Source organism: Rana temporaria, chromosome 3 (assembly GCF_905171775.1).
Source record: "Rana temporaria chromosome 3, aRanTem1.1, whole genome shotgun sequence".
NCBI classification, from domain to species: domain Eukaryota; kingdom Metazoa; phylum Chordata; class Amphibia; order Anura; family Ranidae; genus Rana; species Rana temporaria.
In genome coordinates this window covers 278,749,877-278,771,546 of record NC_053491.1, presented here as the reverse complement: position 1 = coordinate 278,771,546, position 21,670 = coordinate 278,749,877, and the positions used below count along the sequence as shown (strand labels likewise).

The 21,670-nt window shown below is 42.2% G+C and overlaps 1 protein-coding gene across 3 annotated transcripts in view; it reads right to left on the bottom strand.

The window, feature by feature from the left end:
* Positions 1-20: 20 nt before the first annotated feature.
* Positions 21-21,670, bottom strand: part of SPDL1 (spindle apparatus coiled-coil protein 1) — a 97,506-nt gene continuing 75,856 nt past the window's right edge. For 2 of the 3 annotated variants that reach the window (XM_040344680.1, XM_040344682.1), the window contains exons 11-12: positions 17,440-17,773; positions 22-681 (exon numbers count right to left, since the gene is read on the bottom strand). In XM_040344680.1, coding sequence (XP_040200614.1) covers positions 534-681; positions 17,440-17,773 — 482 coding nt within the window. In that variant the 3' untranslated portion in view covers positions 22-533. Of the gene's footprint in view, positions 682-17,439; positions 17,774-21,670 lie in introns of all 3 variants that reach the window. The other variant, XM_040344681.1, reaches the window with a different exon arrangement.

The window sequence follows — 21,670 nt, the reverse complement described above, 5'->3', positions numbered from 1 at the left end:
AAACTTTTTTTATCAAAAGATAAACCAATCCTTTACAAATTAAACCAAACTTATTCTTAAATACATGAAATTACTAAAAGTTCCAACAACGTAAATGTACAACACATAAGGGAAAAATTTGCTAAAGTTCACACATAAATATTTATACAAGTTGACACAAAACATTATCAGGATAAGAGAACTTATGGATAGAATATAATTTTTTTGTATTTAAAATTACCAAATGTGACATTTGGATGTATGTCGGAACATTTTCACAAAAATACTGTCTAGATGTGTTCCATACAAACTGAAGTTTGTCTGAATCTGATAAATACTTTTAAAATGACAATAGTCTTCCATGGAATTACTAAATAGTTAGCTAGTTGTCTGCTGAAAAAATATGCAGTTTAACCCTTGGAATAAAAAAACATTTAGTTAGCATTTCATTTTAAAGTGAATAAAACTTGGGTGGTTGTTTTCCTACAGAAACAATTGGCAATTGATATTTACAGACACAAAAGTTATACAATAACTGTACACACAATATTATATTATTGCTGAGGACACTGTGTTGCTGCACCAGGCTTTGAAGACACATGTAGAATAGGAGTCGCTGTATGTCTGGATTTTCTCTCACACTTTCTGAAGTCTTTCTCCTCAGCCTTTGTTGGTTCAAACCTTGATTCTTCAGAAGCTGACCTACAGGTAAACAGTCATGCTAATTTCAAAGTGGTTGTCGAATAAATGTGAATCTTAGGATAGCATTTGTTTCTAGAGTGCATAAAGTAACTACTATTTAAGCTTTTCTTAAGGGGTTAAAAACCTTTTTTTTTAGCTATAGAGAAGGGTTTTGTATTAACACATTGTAAATGCCATTTGTGTCCACTGTATTTCATGTTCCTATACAGATTCTCTTCCCTTCCCAGACAAAAGGTAATGGAAAATAGCTCACATGGGGAGATAGAAGAGGTGAATGCCCCCTCTTGGACTTCTTGCCAGTATTTACATCTGACAGGTTTGTGGCTCTGCTGGAGACACTTGGGAGTGAGAGAGGAGAGAGTAGCTAAACCCACCCCCTGCCTTCTGCTGCCCATTCACAACCTTTGTATTTTGTGAAGGAGTTCATACAATACAAAGGCTTCTGTGATTGGCAAATGAAACAGAAGCAGTAGTGCATAGCACCTACAGTGACTCTACTGTTGAAGATGCAGAGACCAGAAGGCTAGCGGCTTGCTCCGCGAACTACAGAAAAAGCGGTCTTCTGGGAGTGCAATAAACCAGTCAGGTGTAAATAGAGATAAGCTCAGGAGAAGTCTTGCACCTTGCTGGACTTAACACATAGGGCCAGATTCAGAGAGACAGGCGCATCTTTAGTTAGGCGTAGCGTATCTCATATGCGCTACGCCGACGTAACATTGAGAGGCAAGTACTGTATTCACAAAGCACTTGCTCCCATATGTGCGCCAGTGTAATGTAAATGGGCTGGCGTAAGCCCGCGTAATTCAAAGTAGGCAGGTAGTGGGCGTGTTGTATTAAAATGAATCGTGACCCCATGTAAATGCATGGCCGTACGAACGGCGAATGCGCCCGCATGCTCAGAAATCACGTCGCATATACTCCCCAACGACGGCGCAATGCGTACGAGGTGAACGTCACTTACGCCCAGCCCCATTCACGAACGACTTACGTAAATGAAGTAAAATCCGACGGCACTTTCGACGTCCATACCCTAAACGACTTACCCCTGCTTTTTGGTGGTTTAACTTTACGCCGGAAAAACGCCTTACGTAAATGACGTAGATTACAGCGGAGGGCGCAAGTACGTTTGTGAATCGGCGTATCTAGCTCATTTACATATTCAAGGCGTAAATCAACGGAAGCGCCCCTTGCGGCCAGCGTAAATATGCACCCAAGATACGACGGCGTAGGAGACTTACGTCGGTCGTATCTTGGCAAAATTCAGGCGTATCTAGTTACCTGAATACCGCGCATAGATACGACGGCGCACATTTGGACTTACAACGGCGTATCAGTAGATACGTCGGCGTAAGTCTCTCTGAATCTGGCCCATAGTGTGCTTTCACTTTTTACAAAAGGAGCTGAATTCCTGGAGTTAAGCTTTAAGGCTCGGTTCACACCTGCGAATTGGATGAGAGACTTATACCGCATCCAATTTGCAGAACATTTTAAAATCTATTTGTTTGAATGAATCTGGTTCACTCATGTGCGTTGCATTCGCAGTCCGCATTGTCCAAAAAAATTGTGCGTTTCTAGGCATTGCGGTGTGAATTGCAGGCACATAATCTGATTTGCAGATACGTTGCGTTCTGAACACAAATCCTCTTCCCCTCCTCACTACACCTTCCAACTCTCCCAGGTCAGCTGATCCACAGCTACAATGGAGAGGAACCACTGAACAGCTGCTTTTTCTCTTCGCAGAGAAACTGGAGCTGGAATTCGCACCGGACTAGTGTGAACCCAGCCTAAATCTTCCTTACTACACTAGAAAATGTGTTGTTTTTTAGCTCCCTTTGGGAGATTTCTCTTGACTTCTGGTTTTTGTTTAGAAAGAAAAGAAGAAATAATCAGCTTTGGAAACAAATAGCAATAAACAGCTGACAAAAAGTTCTAACCATTCATCCAAAATGAAAAAATGTTTTGGCAGTAGGGCTTTAAGCTTATCATTCAGGATATGGAGAGCCATGCTTTACCTTTTCACTATCAACAGCGGGAGGATGAAGGCACATTACCAGTGCAGTGTGTAAGTCACAGGTTGGTCTTAAAGTGGTTGTATACCCGCCAACACTTTTTTTTTTAAACACCTGTAAGTCAAAAGGCATAATGAGCTAGTATGCACCGCATACTAGCTCATTACGAAACACCTCAGAACGAGGCATCGGTATCTCACCTGGTCCACGCCGAGTGAGTTGACATGTTGCCTCTGCGTGTCTTCCGTGTATCGCGGCTCCAGCGCTGTGAGTGGCTGGAGCCGTGATGTCGTCACTCCTGTGCATGCGCGCGGGAGGTTTCTTTCCGGCAAGGTCCGCCGTCTGCCAGGCTTTCTGCCGAGAATCCCCTGTGCGCATGCGCCGCTGAAGTCAGCGGCTCATTGCAAGGGGAATATCTCCTAAACTGTACAGGTTTAGGAGTTTTTTTTTTACCTACAGGTAAGGTATATATAAAATCCTAAGGAATACATAAGTGTAGCGCTTGAAATGATATGGTGAGTATCAAAATACCATATGGTGTGTGATGAAATAAAACACATGAAACATTAATAAATGTGAAACACAAAACAAAATATATGCGAGTCCCTTAAAGTGAAGGAAACGGTGCCAACCTGGCAAAACGTCTATTGCACCTAATGTGATATCAAATGAAATATGAAGTCCAATAAGATGATTGGATATATATAGCGAAAATCGTCGTCATCAACAAATCCTTCAGGTGAGTAAAAAAAAAAGTTTGTGACTTAATAACGTGACAGTCCCACCACCGATAAAAGTGCAGGCTTACCGGAACTGATTGACCACTGATGGCGTATGCCAAAAGAGATCGATCAAGGCTTTATGTGACAGATGTCAAGGCAATCTTTGGCAGGAAGCGTGGGCCCAGTAGGTTGCAGTATCTATGGATGGAGTAGGTCCCCAGGAACAAGCCGGAAGCTGTGCTGGTGCTGGACTCCCAAGACCAATGTACTCAGTGTAATGGTAATGCGTAAAGAAAAGAAAAAAGAAGGGGGGTGGCCACATAGCGTAACTCCGTATGATAAAAAATATGTATTTATTCACAGCTGACAAACTTACATTTGGCTGGAAGTAAAAGAGCTCTTGCATGTAAATAGGGCGACAGTGGAGTCCTCCCTAATCCTGCTCACTTGTTTTGAGCCAGTGAAAAGCAATAAGGCAAAGCTTAACATTCAGGCATAAGCAAAAACAAAGCAATGCAACCTGCACAAGTAGCTGCTCATGTAATAAAGGCCTTATTAGAACACTTCACAGCATAGTGGAGGTCTTGTCTTCTCGGGCTATTGCTACTTTTCGGGTACCCCAATTATTAGTAATGTCCATGAGGTCCAATTATTCATATAATGTTTATAAAGCAAGAAGCTGGGACTTCCTTAGTGACCCGTCTTAAAAACAGTAACAGCTTAACAGAATTGGAGAATTTTCTAATTGTACCTATCAAAGTGATAGTAGAGTAGACCAGCATTTGCCCTATAGAGGGCAAGGATGCAGAATCTAAGATGCCACATAGCATTCACCAGTGCACCTGCAAAGGTTGATGAGCTTTCCTGCAAATTGCTTCCAGGTTGCAACTCTCAGATACAACCTGTGCTGGTTATCTATAGATAGATGAGATTGTAGCAAAACAAGCAAAACCCCCCCCCCCCCGCAAAAAAAAAAACAACCCACCAAAATCTGGATAGGTGGAAAACAGATTGTTAACAAATATCATACCAAAAAAGAGAGAGGTCACTGGAACAGGAGCCTGGGAAAAGAATCTTGCAGAAGTCTTTGCTCAGGCAATTCCCAGTTGCATTGAGAAGAGTCAGGGATCTCAGTCACCAATTCAGAGAGACTCTGATTAGGTGGCGCACCTGAATCTGATGATTCAGAGACAAAGATTTGTACCACTCGGACAGTATTTCCCTCTGGAAAACACGAATGTGGAACTGGGCATACGGTACCACCTCGAAGGAGGCTACCCACAGGCCCAGGATTTGCATGCAAACGGAGAGAAGACCAATTGTGTGATGCCAATACCTTCACCGCAGACTGAAGAGTCTGCAATTTCTCCAGGGGAAGAAAGACCTTCGCCACGAGGAGTCTGGAACAACCCTAGGTACTCCAAAGCTGAGTCAGAACCAGGACCGACTCCAAATGTTTAAGACCCACCCGAATTCTCGGAGGGTCTGAAAAGCTACAGACACATGCACCAATTTTGAGTTAGAAGGTCGTCTAAGTAGCCCACGATGGCAAAGCCTCGCTGTCCCAACAAGGTTAGGATAAGTGTGAGCTCCTTGGTGCCGACGCTAGATCAAAAAGAAGGGCCACAACTGACAGTGGGCCTCCCCAATCGCGAAGCACAGAAACCTCTGCGACTTGCGCAAAATGTCCAAGGACGCTAGAGAGTCCCCCGGATGGAGTGCAGCTACCACCGAAGGAACCCTATCTAGTACTCCGAAGAGACCACCTCGCAGACCCGCTGGTTGGAGAGCAGGTAGGTTTACCGAGTTGTGAACCTGAAAAGCTGACCCCCCCCCACCTCAGAGACGGGCAGGGGAAGCTACAGACATTGGCGGGTTTGGGTGCCGGCGCAATCGGCTTACGCACCCAGGGACGTTTTAGTCCCCCAGCTGAGCCAGAATCAAGTCGACGCATGCTTGGAAGCATTGAACTTCGTTTTTTTCAGCACGTCGTGTTTTACGTCACCGTGTTCTGACACAATCGTTTTTTTAAATGATGGTGTGTACGCACGACGGACCATCAGTCAGCTTCATAGGTTAACCTAGGACAACGGTCCTTCAGACCGTTGTCCTCTGGTTAACCTATTGTGTGTACAAGGCCTTAGTCTACAAGCTGAGGTCTGCAGGCGTGGACCATAAGGTTTGTTCTTGGGTTAAAAACTGGTTACAGGGGCGTGTCCAACGGGTAGTAATAAGCATTGTGTATTCAGACTGGTCTGGAGTGGTAAGTGGGGTGCCCCAGGGTTCTGTCTTGTGACCAATTCTATTCAATTTAATCATAAATGATATAGGAGGATGGAATAAATAGCTCAGTCTCAGTTTTGTGGACGACACAAAATTAAGCAGGGCAATAACTTCACATCAAGATATAGATATTTTACAGCAAGACCTAAAAATGTATGAAGTGGGCAACTACATGGCAAATGAGGTTTAATGTGGAGAAATGTAAAGTAATGCACTTGGGGGCAAAAAACAAATGCAAACTACTTACTGGGGGGGGGAGAACCGATGGGGGAATCAAGGATGGAGAAAGATCTGGGGGTCCCAGTAGATGACAGATTGAGCAATAGCATGCAATGTCAAGCTGCAGCTACTAAAGTCGGCAGAATATCAGCATGCATAAAAAAAAAATATATATATATATGTGTGTGTATATGTATATGTATATGTATATATATATATATATATATATATATATATATATATATATATATATATATATATATATATATATATATATATATATATATATATATATATATATATATATATATATATATATATATATATATATATATATATATATATATATATAAAAATAAATAAAGGGTCATCAGGCCTCAGAAGGGATGTGCTGGAACTGGAGAGAGTACAAACAAGGGCAACAAAACTAATAAGGGGATTGGGAGGACCTAAATTATGAGGAAAGACTGCAAACACTACATTTATTCTCACTGGAGAAAAGACACTTGAGAGGAGATATGATAGCCATTTACAAATACCTCGAAAGCGATCCCAGCATAGAAAAAAAATATTTAGTCTCAAGGAGGTTAAGAGGACACAGGGCCACACAATGGGATTGGAGGAGAGGCAGTTTAAACGTAACCGCCAGCTGTCTGCCGCCTGTAGATATACGTCGGCAGAATGGCACGGCTGCACAAAGCAACGTATGGGTACGTTGCTTTGAATTTGCCACCCGGCGGCGTGCGGGCCCCTGCTGCGAGCTCTGTGAACGTGCCCACAGACTCAATGTCTGTAGTAAAAAAATAAAATAAAAAATAAATAAATATGTATAAAAATGACATAAATCTATCCCCTATTTTGTAGACGCTATAACTTTTGCGCAAACCAATCAATATATGATTATTGCGATTTTATTTACCAAAAATATGTAGGAGAATACATATCGGCCTAAACTGAGAAAGAAATTAGCTTTTTTTATACATTTTTTGGGGATATTTATTATAGCAAAAAATATAGCTTTTTTTTTAAAAATAGACACTCTTTTTGTTTATAGCGCAAAAAATAAATGATCAAATAGCACCAAAAGAAAGCTCTATTTGTGGGAAAAAAAGGATGTCAATTTTGTTTGGGAGCCATGTGGCCGGTAACCACTTAACCCCCGGACCATATTGCTGGTCAATGACCAGAGCACTTTTTGCGGTTCGGCACTGCGTCGCTTTAACTGACAATTGCGCAGTCGTGCGACGTGGCTCCCAAACAAAATTGGCGTCCTTTTTTCCCCACAAATACAGCTTTCTTTTGGTGGTATTTGATCACCTCTGTGGTTTAGTTTTTGCGCTATAAACAAAAATTCATATTTTTTACTTTTTGCTATAATAAATATCCCCCAAAAATATATTAAAAAAAAAAAAAAATTTCCTCAGTTTAGGCCGATACGCATTCTTCGAAAAAAAAAAAAATCGCAATAAGCGTTTATTGATTGGTTTGTGCAAAAGTTATAGCGTTTACAAAATAGGGGGTATTTTAATGGCATTTTTATTAATATTTTTTTTTACTAGTAATGGCGGCGATCAGCGATTTTTTTTCAGTACTGCGACATTATGGCGGACACTTTTGACACATTTTTGGGACCATTGGCATTTTTATAGCGATCAGTGCTATAAAAATGCATTGGATTACTATAAAAATGCCACTGGCAGTGAAGGGGTTAACACTAGGGGGCGGGGAAGAGGTTAAGTATGTTGCAACTGTAGGGGGGTGGACTGATATGGGGAAATTACTGATCTTCTGTTCATACATGTATGAACAGAGGATCAGCATTTCTCCCCCTGACAGGACCGGAAGCTGTGTGTTTACACACACAGCTCCCGGTCCTCGGTCTGTAACGAGCGATCGCGTGTGCCCGGCGGCGATCGCGCCCACCGGGCACGGGAGTCGGGGGTGAGCGCGCATGCGCTCCTAGTGGCCTGCGCGAGAGCCGCCGTATAGCTACGGGCTCTCCCGCAGAGCAGAAGACCTGCCGCCATAAAACGACAGCGGCTGGTCGGCAACTAGTTAACCGCTTCAGCCTCGGGCCATTTTGGTGGTCAAAGACCGGGCCACTTTTTGCGATTCAACACTGCGTCGCTTTAACTGACAATTGCGTGGCCGTGCGATGTGGCTCCCAAACAAAATTGACGTCCTTTTTTTCCCACAAATAGAGCTTTCTTTTGGTGGTATTTGATCACCTCTGCGATTTAAATTTTTTGCGCTATAAACAAAAAAAAAGCGTCAATTTTGAAAAAAGGTCAATATTTTTTACTATAATAAATATCCCCCAAAATTATATTATATATATATATATATATATAAAAAATGTCCCACAGTTTAGGCCAATACGTATTCTTCTACATATTGTTGGTAAAAAAAAAAAAAAAAAAAAAACGCAATAAGCGTTTGACTGGTTTGAGCAAAAGTTTTAGTTTCTACTAAATAGGGGACCGTTTTATGGCATTTTATTTTGTATACTAGTTATGGCGGAGATCAGCAATTTTTATTGTAACTGCGCCATTATGACGGACACATCGGACACTTTTGACACCATTTTGGGACCATTGTCATAGCGATCAGTGCTATAAAAATGCACCGATTACAGGCACTTGGGTTAACCACTAGGTGGCGCTGCAGGGGTTAAGTGTTCCCTAGGGTGTGATTCTTACTGTTAGGGGGCGTGGCTACATGTGACGTCACTGATGACCGTTCACGGGGAACGGTCATCAGTGACAGTGTCACTAGGCAGAATAGGGGAATGCTTGGTTTACAAAGGCATTCCCCCGTTCTGCCCTTGCCGACCGCAATCGCGGGCCTCCCGGAAACATTGAGTTCCTGGGACCCGCAGCCACACTTGCGAGGCATGTGGCGGGCGGCAGATTTAAAGGGATGTACCTGTACGCGCCATGTTGTCTATGTATTTAATCGTGCAACGGTTGGCAAGTGATTAAAGCGACGCAGTGTCGAATCGCAAAAAATGACCCGGTCATTGGGCAGCCAAATCCTAAAGTGGTTAAACTGCGCAGGAGGTTTTTCACTGTCGGGGCAATAAGGATGTGAAACTCTTCCACAATTGGTGGTGACTGCGGGGAGTATTGATAGTTTTAAGAGACTCTTAGATGTGCATCTTAGGCCCCGTACAGACGACCGAACATGTCTGCTGAAACTGGTCCACGGACCAGTTTCAGCAGACATGTTCGGTCGGCTGTACAGCCGAGCGGACAGGATTCCAGCGTACATTTGCCCGCCGGGCCTTTTTCGAGCGGGCAAATATTTCTAAACATGTTTAGAAACATGCCCGCTGGAATCCTGTCCGTCGGACATGTTCGGTCGTCTGTACAGACTTACCGTACATGTCTGAGCGGCCACCATCCCTCGCATGCGTCGAATGACTTCGACGCATGCGTGGAAGCATTGAACAGCCAGGGCCGCGCACGTCGCCGCGTATCGAGTACGCGCGGATTCCTGTATGATGGTGTGTACAGCCATCATACAGAAATCCCCGGGCAGACATGTACGCTGAAAACGGTCCGGGGGGATTTTATTGTGGGTTGATCCTTTGCTGTTAGCAGGGTCTATTGTTGCTGGCTGCAGGGGATCTGGCTTTTCTTGATAGCATTACCAAATTCCATACAAATTACTTTAAAAAATGATACTTGGTTCTGTATTGTCTGAAAGGGGCGGTACTGGGAGATGGGTATGAGGATGGAACCAAGGGACGGTGCGCGGAGGTAGGTAGGGGGCGGAGAAGGGGGTAGACTCGGAAAGGGGGGGGGGGGGGGGAGTTCCTGCACCTATTGTCTGAGAAAAAAAGCCCTGCATACAGGAATATGGGAAATAAAGACACCGACACCTACACAGGTTGAACTGAATGGACTATGATCTTAAGCAGGAACTGAAGTGGTTAGCACAATTTGAAAATCCAAAATACCTCTCATTGCTTTAGATTTCTTCTAGAGGATACAGGATTTTAAATTGTAAATTCAGATTCTGTGTTGTTGTGTAAAGTGATAACATATGAATGCTAGTTGAAAGCCATTATGAATGCCATTTGCTCTGAATGAGTACTATTTTGCTCTTTGTTTGGACTACAAACCACAGTCCACTGTAAGAAGTCGGGAAGCAGACAAAAAAAAAAAAAAAAAAAATAGGGCTATGGGAATTGGTAGAGAATAAACATCACACACATATACTGAACTGCATGATGAACCCGTCTCTCTATAACCTTATCAACTGTAACAAAAATATCACATATTAGATTTGGCATGTGTGGCAGTATTTATTCTAAATTAGCAAAAGTGTGACTATTCCTAAAATAGACAGGTTTGGGAATATTATAAACAATGCTGAAGAAGTGTTTTAGAAGGCAGCATGACAGAGTAGTATGTGCAGGACAGAATTACAGTGTATGACAGCAGACAGTGCTAAAGAGGTATGAACTGGGAAGTATCTGTAGGTTAGAAATGCTGGAGGGTACAATGGCGAGTGCAGTCTGACAATGGGCAGATCAGGTATGAAAGACATGGGTGGGTGGGGGATGGATTGGAAAACCTTGGAGGGCAGTGTAGCATAGGAGACATTTTTATTACTTGGTGACAAAAAGGATTCCTCGATTACGAATCTAACGTTAAACCCCCCGACGACAATCAAAACCACTTTGGGAAAAATCTCCCCAATCTGTACCCGAGCTAGCTTAATGCACTGGCCACCAAGCACTTGCAGGTTCGCTGTGATTGGTGAACTCCTGCCATGCATTATTAGAGTAACAGCTTAAATGCGCTGCTCAGCTGCCTTTCTTGGGAGCATGGCATATCTGCCATTGCAGTTAGGAGAGGCATAGCAATGGGCCATATAGTGGTGGAAGTCCCAGGCACCCAGGTGCAGACATTGAGGTCATCAGTAGCAAAAGCAACTTTGGAGAGGCAGTGTTGTGAGTAGAGGTTTGTATTAAGCAAGGAATACCTTACATGTGGCTGTATTTCCAGTTCTAGTAAGCTTGCAGTTGCACTATGGTTACATTTCTACCGATTGCTTTCCCTTGTATTCTTTTAGTAACTATCCCCTCATTTTAAGAGACAATCTAATGGTATTTTTGGTACTTAAACTTTAGTATTTTACTTCTTAAAGCGGAGGTTCACGCATAGAGAACACATTTTCCCTTAGATGTATGCTCGTTTTCTCTAGGGGAATCGGCTAGTTTTAAAATATGAGCAGTACTTACCGTTTACGAGATGCATCTTCTCCGTTGCTTCCGGGTATGGGCTGCGGGACTGGGCGTTCCTTCTTGATTGACAGTCTTCCGAGAGGCTTCCGACGGTCGCATCCATCGCGTCACGATTTTCCGAAAGAAGCCGAACGTCGGTGCGCAGGCGCAGTATAGAGCCGCACCGACGTTCAGCTTCTTTTGGCTACTAGTGACGCGATGGATGCGACCGTCGGAAGCCTCTCGGAAGACTGTCAATCAAGAAGGAACGCCCGCTCCCGAAGACCCATACCCGGAAGCGACGGAGAAGATGCATCTCGAAAACGGGTAAGTACGGATCATATTTTAAAACAAATAGCCGATTCCCCTAGACAAAACGAGCAGGAAGCTAAGGGGAAAAGAGGAAAAAAAACACAAATGGGTGAACTCCCGCTTTAATGAATAATATCTGCTAGCCACTTTTTTTTTATCCAACACATTAAAAAAGATGCACAATAAAAATTCATAACATTGCACACATTGCCCTTGTTTCACATATATCATCCATAGAGTGTACATTTAACAGAATGTACCGTATTTATCGGCATATAACACGCACCCTAACTTTAAGACGGAAGTTTCAGGGTAAAAACTTCCCACAGCCCCCTGCGTATAACACACAATCACAGTTTACAGTCTATTTTCAGGGTAAAAAAGTGAGTGTTATACGCCAATAAATACAGTAATTCTAAAGCAGGTACAGATATTTTAGACAATACAAAGAGAATGTGAGACAGCACAAGGAGCCAATCAGATGTGCTGCATGCACATATGCAGACAAAGAAACATGCTGACAGGAGTATAAAGCAGTATAAGCAGATGCGTGTTGCTCCTTCAGTAACCAATCACAGGCTTATGGCAGGGAGGTGATTAAAAACAGTTTGGTCACAAAACCTAAAATATGAAGATTTTAACAAACCTTGCAGCATTGTGTGGCATGGCTGGGCAAATCTCAGAGCTGGACAGGCAGAAGGCAGAAATACAAATCCTTTGGCATGTCAAAGAGGCTTCCATACATGTATTCCAACTATGCTTTCCAACCTCCCCCAAAACAAAAAAACAACAAAAATACAAAGTGTCTGAGCTAGGGCTAAATTCCAAGCATTTCTGAATAGTAAAGCTCCAAAAATTCCTGGCGGTGTTGATACTTGCCTGCCCCCTACATCCAAAATGGACCAAAAGCAAAAATCGGTCAAAGATAGACAGATCAGACAGGCATTGACACCACCAGAAATGTTAAAGGGTTAGCAATTCAGAATGGCTCTGGATAAGGGTACCATGTTTGTGGATTCTACAGGCATGTGCTAGCATCTTATTTAGTTGCCTACTTGTCACATTTGCAGGGGATGCTCCAAGAATGGGAGGAGGACTTTAACCACCTCATGGTCAGAGCAAGTATTGCACAGTATACAGTGTCCATATGATATTTTGGAGAACACTGTGACCCCTGCACCAGGTTCCTTATGTCCCAACCTTGAGAGCATTAGAGATATATATATATATATATATTGTACCGATACTGGTATCGGTACCGATACTGAGCATTTTCCACGTTTTGTCATGTTACAATCAAAAACGTAGATGTATTTTAATTGGGATTGTATGCGATAGTCCAACACATAGGGACACATATTTGCAAAGTGAAAGGACAATTTGTATTCAGCCCCCTTTAATCTGATACCCCCAACTAAAATATAGTGGAATCAATTGCATTTAGAAGTTGCCTAATTAGTAAAGCGAATCCACCTGTGTGTAATTTAATCTAAGTATACATAACAGCTGTTCTGTGAAGCCCTCAGAGGTTTGTAAAGCCTCATACACACGATCGGACTTCCAACCAACTTTTCCGTAGATTTTGGTCCGAAGGGCATTGGCCGTGAACTTGTTCTGCATACACACGGCACAGCATTTTCAGCCAACATTCACAAAATCACATGTTTTCCAGCTCTTTACCGCCACCCTTTGGGCAACTTCTGCTATTGTTGTCTGATGTTTAACATTGGTTCTGAGCATGCGTGTTTGTACTTTGTATTTTTAGTTGGTGAGCCAACTTTTTTAGTTGTTAATTCAGCCAATAATTGTCTGATGGAGAATACACATGGTCGGATTATCCGACACAATATGTCCATCAGACAATTATGGCCATATAGTTGGATCGTGTGTACGAGGCTTTAGAGAACCTTAGTGAACAAACAGCAGCATGAAGGCCAAGGCACCAGACACACCAGACAGGTCAGGAATAAAGCAAAATGAAGGAAAAAACGTTCTGGACAGCCGCACTCCAAAAATAAATTGCTTTTTATTGTAAAATAAAAAAAACACACAAAAAGCATTCCACAGCAGACGGGGTAAAAATCTGACACGTTTCACACCAAACGTTAGTGCTTATTCGTAGCTATGAATAAGCACTAACGTTTGGTGTGAAACACGTCAGTTTTTTACCCCATCTGCTGTGGCATGCTTTTTGTGTGTATTTTTTTTGATTTTACAATAAAAGCAATTTATTTTTGGAGTGTGGCTGTGCAGAACGTTTTTCCTTCATTTTGCATCATTCCATGCATTGCCAGCACCCTTGGCTTTGGATCAGGTGAGGAGACTTTGATTAGTATCTTAGAGCGGAGATTCCTCTTTTTCATTTAGGTCAGGAATAAAGTTGTGGAGAAGTTTAAAGTAGGGTTAGGCTATAAAAAAAATTCCCAAGCTTTGAACATCTCATGGAACACTGTTCAATCCATCATCCGAAAACAAAAAGAGTATGGCACAACTGCAAACCTACCAAGACATGACCGTCCACCTAAACTGACAGGCCGGGCAAGGAGAGCATTAAAATCAGAGAAGCAGTCAAGAGGCCTATGGAAAGAGATCGATCCACAGCTCAAGTGGGAGAATCTGTCCACAGGACAACTATTAGTTATGCACTCCACAAATCTGACCTTTATAGAAGAGTGGCAAGAAGAAATCCATTGTTGAAAGAAAGCCATAAGAAGTCCCATTTGCAGTTTGCGAGAAGCCATGTGGGGGACACAGTAAACATGTGGAAGAAGGTGCTCTGGTCAGAAGAGAACCAAATAAAAAATGTTTTGCCTAAAAGCAAATTGCATTGTGTGGCGAAAAACGAACGCCCTGTAAACACGACCGGTTTTCCTGACATGCCAAAACCCAACGTTCCCCCACCCCCGACGTGTTTCCTCTCAAGCCTGCCTTGCATACACACGTTCAGTAAAAAAAAAAAACGCTCGACCAAAGTGCGGTGACGTCCAACACATACAACGGCACTATAAAACGGACGTTCCATTCAATGGCGCCAACCTTTGGGCTGCTTTTGTTGATCCTCGTGTTAGTAAAAGTTTGGTGAGAAACGATTCGCGCTTTTCAGTCTTCGTTCAACGTGACAAATGTGCCATCTCCATTACCAACGCTAGTTTTACCAGAACGAGCGCTCCCGTCTCATACTTGATTCTGAGCATGCACTCCCCCCCCCTTTGGAAACGCATACACACAAGCGGTTTTCGCGTCAAGAAAAAGACTGGCGGGAAACTGCTGTGGAGCATACACATGACCGGTTTTCCCAACCAATGTAAAAAATGGCAGTTTTCTCGTCGGGAAAACCGGTCGTGTGTACGAGGCATAACACTGCACATCACCCTGAACACACCATCCCCATCATGAAACATGGTGGTGGCAGCATCATGTTGTGGGGATGCTTTTCTTCAGCAGGGACAGGGAAGCAGGTCAGAGCTGATGGGAAGATAGATAGAGCCAAATAAAGGGCAATCTTAGAAGAAAACCTGTTAAGAGTCTGCAAAAGACTTGACTGGGGTGGAGGTTCGCCTTCCAGAAGGACAATGACCCTAAACATACAGCCAGAGCTACAATGGAATGGTTTAGATCAGAGGCCTCCAAACTTTGGCCCGAGGGCCGGATGCGGCCCTTTGCTTGCCCTTTATCCGGCCCTTGGGGCACTATCCCTTCCACTGATACCAGACACTATTCTGCCAACTGACAACAATAAAGCACCATTTCTCCCACTGACACCTCTAATGGAGCACTATTCCTCCCTATGATACCAATGATGGGGCACTATTGTTCCCATTAATGCCAGATGTTTACTCCACTGATGCCAGGAAAATTTCCACTCCCACTGGCCAAAGTCCAGCCCTCCTAGAGTCTGAAGGACAATAAACCGGCCCTTTGTTTAGAATGTTTGGAGACCCCTGGTTTAGATCAAAGCATATTCATGTGTTAGAATGCCCCAGTCCAGACCTCAATCCAACTGAGAATCTGTGGCAAGGCTTGAAAATAGCTGTTCACAGAGACTCTTCATCCAATCTAAAAGAGCTTCAGCTATTTTCCAAAGAATGGGCAAAAATGTCACTCTCTAGATGTGCAAAGCGGTTAGAGACATACCCAAAAAGACTTGCAGCTGTAATTGCAGCGAAAGGTGGTTCTACAAAGTATTGACTCAGGAGGACTGAATAAAAATGCACGCCACACTTTTCATATACATTTGTTAAAAAAAAAAAAAATCTGAAAACCATTTAGCAATTTCAGTCCACTTCACAATAATGTGCCAGTTTGTGTTGGTCTATCACATAAAATCTCAATACATTTAAGTTTTTGGTTGTAACATGACCAAATGTGGAAAATTCCAAGGGGTATGAATACTTTAACAAGGCACTGTATCTGTCTCAAGTCAAATTTTAAACCTGAAGAATTATATTGTACCACCATACATCAAAAAACAGCAAAGTGGCGGACAGTTACTGTATTTGCCCGTGCCGATTATAAATGACACTAGAAAAATCAAGTGACTGCTGTGCCTGTGAACTGAGCGATCCTTGGATAGCTTGGGTCACATACACGGTGTACAGAGCCAATTTGACGGTCTCTGTACCTTGGAAACACTGTATTTGGTTTGTCCAACAGTGCAGAGTTTACATCTGTGAGCCCCTCACGGCAGAGGAAACAGGAACTAATGAATGGCTAAGAGCTTCTTCCTGTGTGTCACTCTGATTTATTTTCACCTTATTACTAGAGTCTGATGTTTTTCTCATTTTATGGATAGGTTAAAAGCAGCTGCAATCGCTCTATGCTTTACTGGCCAGTGACGCAAGTGAGAAGAATGTCAGGTCTGAGGAAATAAATGAATGCATGTCGGAAAGGTGTACGATAAAAGCTAAAAGGAAATTGAGCCTTTTATTTAAAAAAAAAATTAAATAGGAACATGGCTGGCATTATGAATTATACAACTTTAAAAACACTTGCAAGGAAGTAAAATACATTTGCTGACATATAAAAAAAAAAAAAAAAAAAAATGATTTGTATTCCTGTTCAGCCACTTTTGTGATTAATGCCAGACAACAAAGCAGGGGGTGACACCACTGTCACCATTTTAGTTAAGGAACACCTTCCAGCCCACAGGCCGCTGACTTGGCGATATCCAAGCAGAACTCACCAGTAAGCCATCACATATACAGAATGAAGTTCTTATGTTAAATGTGAAACATAAAATGTCACACTTGTGCCAATATAGTACACTACTTCATTCTTTTTTTTAGTTAAATCAAACTAAGAATTTAAATGTTAAAGCCCAATTGAAGTCTCGCACCTTTTTATCCTAAAAGTCTTGTACCCTTGTATGTTCTGATTTGTAACCAATTTCTGCTTGGAAATATCGTAACATACCCTTTTCTCTCAGTGAAAATGCTGTTTCTACTCCAGTACTCTAGGCTGGCAATGCCGAGTAACAAACACCCCCCATATCCCAAACTTATATTACAAAGGAAGAGAGTGATAATGTTACTCAATGCTGAAAGATTTGGGTCTAACCCTGGTACCTATTCAACTGCATAGTTATATTTAGATACCCAACATAACTGTTGTAACATAGAAATGGAGGGAAGACTATGAAAATGAAGGTTGTCAGTACAATGTTTATCCAACTACACACATTATCTAGATCTGTGACTTCATTTGGGTTTTAAATTAATACTGAACATCAAGTGCAAAACGAAGATACATATATAACACAATCACAAAGATCAAATTAAAATACATATTTTTTTTAAGTTAATGATTTTAGTTTCTTTTAAAAGGACGAAAAAGTCTTGGACAGCGGAATGCAGGAAACAAACACCATGCAAAGCTCAAGAAAAACAGGAAGAGGCGGAAAATGTAGCTCACAAAGCGGAATAAAAAAGAAGATCTAGGTCTTTCTTGAATGCAGCGTTCAAGAACCGAAGAACACACTGACCTGGCTTGGGAGATTAACGTGCCGTCTGTTTCACTTACAGCTTGGATACATTTACTATCTTCCACTATTCTGACTCTTCTCCGTTGTGGAACACTAGTGGATTTGTCTGGACTTGTTGACACTGAAGCTGCATCTTGGTTAACACAAAGTGACTGTGGAATGGGACAAGCATCAGTCTGCATTGAGAGTGTTGCATTTTCTTTTTCTTGATTTGTGTCAGGCGGTATATCAGTAGTGCTGGGGAGATCACAGTTTAGACTATCTGTAGTTTTAGGTATGTCATCAGCTGGAAGCTGTTCTCTTCTTCGTTTTTGTGTCCGCAATTTAATCATTTCTATAGCAGTGCACAAAAGGGAAAAATAATGCTAGTTATTTACTACAAATAAGACACTTGCAGGCCACATATTCCCAATCTAATTAACCTGCTTTCCCCTTGCAAAATGTCCTTTTCCCTCCTATTTATTTCAGTTTTACATTTTTCTGGTTGTCATTGGTAATCTACATACCAAAGAACACATGTCAAATACAATTTCTACTAGCCTAACCTTGCCTACCAGCTGAACACTGCTGAGATTTCACAGCGGAGGCAGACTCACAAAAAAGAAAAGAAAAATACAGATACAGAATCCCATTCATAAACAATTAAAGTGGTTGTATACCCATTCCTATGACTTATGTAAATAGACAATTGCAGGTTTTAAAACGAGTTGCGCTATATGAAAATCTCCTTACCGCTTGCCTTTCATGTATTCTGTATATTTTTCACCTCTGATGTCACCCGCGCATGCTCCTTATTTCCTATTTTTCCAGCAAGCAAAGACCCTGCCGGAAAAATAGAGGGTCTATGCCGGGGCTGCTTCATTTCTGAGCGTCGACGTCAGCCCCGACATCACACGAGACTTCATTGTACTTTTGTAATGTGAAGAGTATCGTGGACACCTTGGATAGCTCCATTACTGCGCATGCGCAGGATAAGGGGCAGTAATAGATACTGCGGGCAGAAGTAAAATGGAATACGGAACCCGGAAGACCACAGTTCCTATGGCGGCGGTTCTCAACCTGGGGGTCGGGACCCCCTCGGGGGTCAAATGATGATTTACCAGGGGGGTCACCAAATCCTGGGCTGTTCCTGAAGCCTGTATCACTCTCCCAGCATTTTTGGAGCCACCCAGCAGGGCTATCCCTGGAGCATGTGGCCACCCATCTGGGCTGTTCCTGGAGTCTGCAGCTGCCCACTCAGCCTCTTCGCAAGCGCCCATTCAGTTTACGGCGTTGCTGGGGGGCAAAGACTAGAGGTCAGCTGACTGGTGAGGAATGTGAAGTGGGAGGGGCTGGAGGAGACCCTGTCTCCTGATTTCGGCATAGGTGTCACTGCTACGAGACACCACAGAGCTGGAGACACAGTGAAGCCGGAGACATTGAGTGACACTACCTGCGATTATAGTTGCCATTACAAGGACTCAGGGAGCGCTAAATGTCTGTGGGTTAGGGGCTTAAATTACTTGTCTTGCCTTGGGTGCTGACAACCTGCGCTACGAAAATAATTTTACTGTTAGGGGTCCCCACAACTTGTGAAATTTTATCAAGGGGTCACGGCCCTAGAAGGTTGAGAACCACTGGTTTAGAACATAAAAAAGGAAAAAAAAACAGTAAGAACGATTTTTGGGCATAATCTTAGTGTCCATTTGATTGAAAACAACAATATTCTTTAATTAAGGCATCTTTTAGAGCGTTTTCTACCGCTTTAAAGGTCTGTCGAAATTATGGCAAATTACCTTTATAAGTTAAATGTATGAAAACATTTAAAACAAATTGGCCCCACATGTTTTGATAGCTACCAAACTATTTAGAATATCACTATACATTTGTTTGCATTATCTGTAACTGGCTATATGGATAGCACGCAGATTACAGACATTACTTCTTTTGGGTAAGTATTTAAAGGGTTTGGACAGAGTGAATAACTAGTCACTCATATCAACGGTTTGTTATAGAGTACCTTAATGAATATTTTTTTTATTATACATACGATTTTGTTTCTATTGGAGTTTTGTGAAAAGTGGTGATCTGTAAATCCCCTTAAGAAGCCAATCCTGGCAAAACATGTTGGGATCAAACTCCAGGCTTTGATCATCTATATTTTGGACACCAGTGATTGATGATATATGTGTACATTCATAATGTATTTTTATTGAACCCATCTTTTAACTTTATGTGCATAAACTTCATTTGTTTTATATATAAAGTGGTTTTCTAGGACTTGTGGCACTGCTATAATCCCACACAATACGTTGCTCTATATATAAAACAAATTATATTCTTCCATTTTCCATGGTGAAACAGGTTTAAAGACAACATCCTATTTCCACACCTGACCTTATGTTTTGTTGTGGATGCCATTTTTTTTTTCTGTAATAAACAAATCTCAAAATCAGCAGAAAGAAGATTTATATCTTACAAGCAGCTTTTAAACTTAAATCTATCCTGATAGACACTTATCATAATGATTTTAAAGCATTCACTTTCTCGTTTCAATTTAAAAACAAACTAAAAGGCCCTAAATGTTGTAGGGATCATGCATTGTATAGACATTGGGCATCCATTCTTGCTACTGTGAACAGAGTATTCCAAATAGACATCCCTTCTGACGCCAGAAGTTTTAGATTATATTATACTGGATGCCTTTACTAAGGAATCTGTTTCCAGGGCCTTGTTTCAGGCATGCAAAGCTATCCTTCGCCACCCCAAGATACAAACGAGTCATCTATCAGCACTGCAGATACCCTGCTGAAATTTGAGAGGGGTTGGGGGTAGTTGGCTACAAGGGCTGGCTCCAGAAGATTTGGTTATTGATGGGATACTCAAGTAGGATGTCTTTGTCTGTTAAATGTTGGTTACTATTATTCTGACTTTGGAGTATGATATTATGCTACACCTGTATTGTAATTGCTGTTCTTGGCCACTAGGTGGGGCTGTATGGTCTCTTTAGAGAACTGATGTCTGAACGTAGTTTTATGCTGTTGGTAGCTGTAATCGATCGCCTGTTCCTATACATCACAACTTTGTATTGAACTGTGAGCATTTCTGGAATCTGTATGCTTGACTATTCGAATAAAAAAAAGGAAAAAAAAAAGGAATAAGCTAAAAAAAGGAGAGCTGCCACGGATAACCTAGAATGAGAACTAAAATTCTAGGTTCTCCGGTTGGCATGCTGGTCAGAACAGAAATCTTTTAATATTTTCCAGTGCACTGATCCAGAATGTGTATGAAGTAAGCAAAATTATAGGATCAACATGACAGACTGGAAAATGATATTGAAGCCAGTGTAATTTTTTCTTGCCTTACATGTCCATCTTGAGTACAAACACCAACAACTTTAGCACAGTCTGGCAAGATTGGAGAGTATAAATCCTAAAGACCTGCCATTGAACTGCCATAACAAAAAAAAAAAATATAGGATTTTTAGAACAGCTTACCTGTAAAATCCTTTTATTGGAGTACATCACAGGACACAGAGCACTATAGTATATGCTATATGGGTTATACGCCCACCTTTAGGTGATGGACACTGGCATAATCAAGACAGGAAGTCCCCTCCCTATATAACCCCTCCCATACAAGTACCTCAGTTTTGTAGCAAAGCAATATATATCCCAATAAGAGGGGCGGGAGCTCTGTGTCCCGTGATGTACTTCCAAGAAAAGGATTTTACAGGCAAGCCTTTATAAAAATCATATTTTCTTTATCGTATATCACGGGACACAGCACTATAGTAATTACTATATGGGATGTCCCAAAGCAATTCCATCTGAACGGGGAGGGAGACGCACAAAATAAGCAAACATCCGTCAGACGTGAAAACCTATACTGCTGCCTGCAAAACACTGCGCCCAAGGCGGCATCCTCTTGCTGACCTACATCCACCTTTAGAAACTTGTGAATGTATGCACCGATGACCATGTTGCGGTTTTGCAAATCTGAGCCACAGAGGCTTGGTGATGCACTGCCCAAGCAGCAGACTGCCCTGAGCAATAACCTGAAGAATCCACCCTCCTCTCACGGGGTCACTAACGCATCTGACCCGAGAGAGAGGATCCCTTGTTCTTGACACAAAGCTGTCCAAATTCTTGTTGCATCTGGATGCCAACAGATCTTCATCCAGGGTCCCCATCTCTGGCATATGGCCAGAAAAACATTGGGACATAGGGACCATACTCCCGGAAACACCTAC